We start from the raw sequence: 1117 nt of genomic DNA, 5'->3' as shown, positions 1-1117 counted from the left end.
ATATATATATACGCAGATACATACACATATAGATACGTATTAGCACACACACATTGACCATGGCTCGCAATAAGGGGTCTGCACGGGGTGCATCTCGGCGCAAGGCAAACAGTACAAGTCAAGCTACACCAACACCAGAGGTCGAGAATACAAAAGATACACAAGAGAACACAGTTACTAATGAGAGTTTACTTAAGTCACCTGCTAAGAATGGCAAAGAATCACGACCCTCATCCCCACTAGTCAAACAGAGGAAGACAGCCAAGCGAAAACTTGAGGCACTGAATGCGCAACTGGCTAACGTTATACACAGGATGGAACACGCCGAGCCTACCGAGGAGGACCGTGCAGAGGTATGTATTCATGTGAATTTGATCGAATCCGTGTGTGTGTGCGTAATTATATATATATATATATATATATATTTTTATTATTATTATTATTATTACTATCATTATTATTACTATTATATATTACATATATATATATATATATATATTATTATATATATTATTATTATCATTATGTCATTATATCATTTTATTATTACCTTATTATACTATGAAATTGTTATATTATATTATTGCATTATTATGCTTAGTATTATATTTTTATATGTATTTATATATTCATATATTTAAATATAAATATATAGGGTTTAAAAACATATACATCGAGAGAGACATATCAATATATGTCCCTGTGTTTGCGTGTTTGTATACTTTTCTACAATAATGATATGTTCTTGTACATATCCTATTATATATATATAGACATATATTTATATATATACATATATATATATAGATGTATGTATGTATGTATGTATGTATGTATTCATTTATGTATATATACATCTATATATATATATATATATATATATTGTGTGTGTACTATATATATATGTGTGTGTGTATTGTGTTTGTACTTTATATATATATAATATTTATATACATATATATACCTATATATATGTATACGTATGTGTATTGTTTGATAAAATATTATCGAATAATATTCATTTTGAAAAATAAGTCAATATATGTATATTTTGAGATAGAATTGTATTTGTAAAGTTACAAGCGTGGATATATATATATATAAATATATATATATA

At 26.3% G+C, this 1117-nt stretch overlaps 1 protein-coding gene across 1 annotated transcript; it reads left to right on the top strand.

The window, feature by feature from the left end:
• Positions 1-59: 59 nt before the first annotated feature.
• SARC_12785 (hypothetical protein) lies at positions 60-353 on the top strand (the record flags this gene model as incomplete). Its single annotated transcript, XM_014293101.1, has 1 exon — positions 60-353. A coding segment is annotated over one exon (294 nt), but the record flags the coding sequence as incomplete, so codon positions are not given.
• Between the last annotated feature and the right edge of the window lie 764 nt (positions 354-1117).

This window comes from Sphaeroforma arctica (genome assembly GCF_001186125.1).
Source record: "Sphaeroforma arctica JP610 unplaced genomic scaffold supercont1.2581, whole genome shotgun sequence".
NCBI classification, from domain to species: Eukaryota; class Ichthyosporea; order Ichthyophonida; genus Sphaeroforma; species Sphaeroforma arctica.
This window is presented reverse-complemented; position numbering and strand designations above follow the sequence as displayed.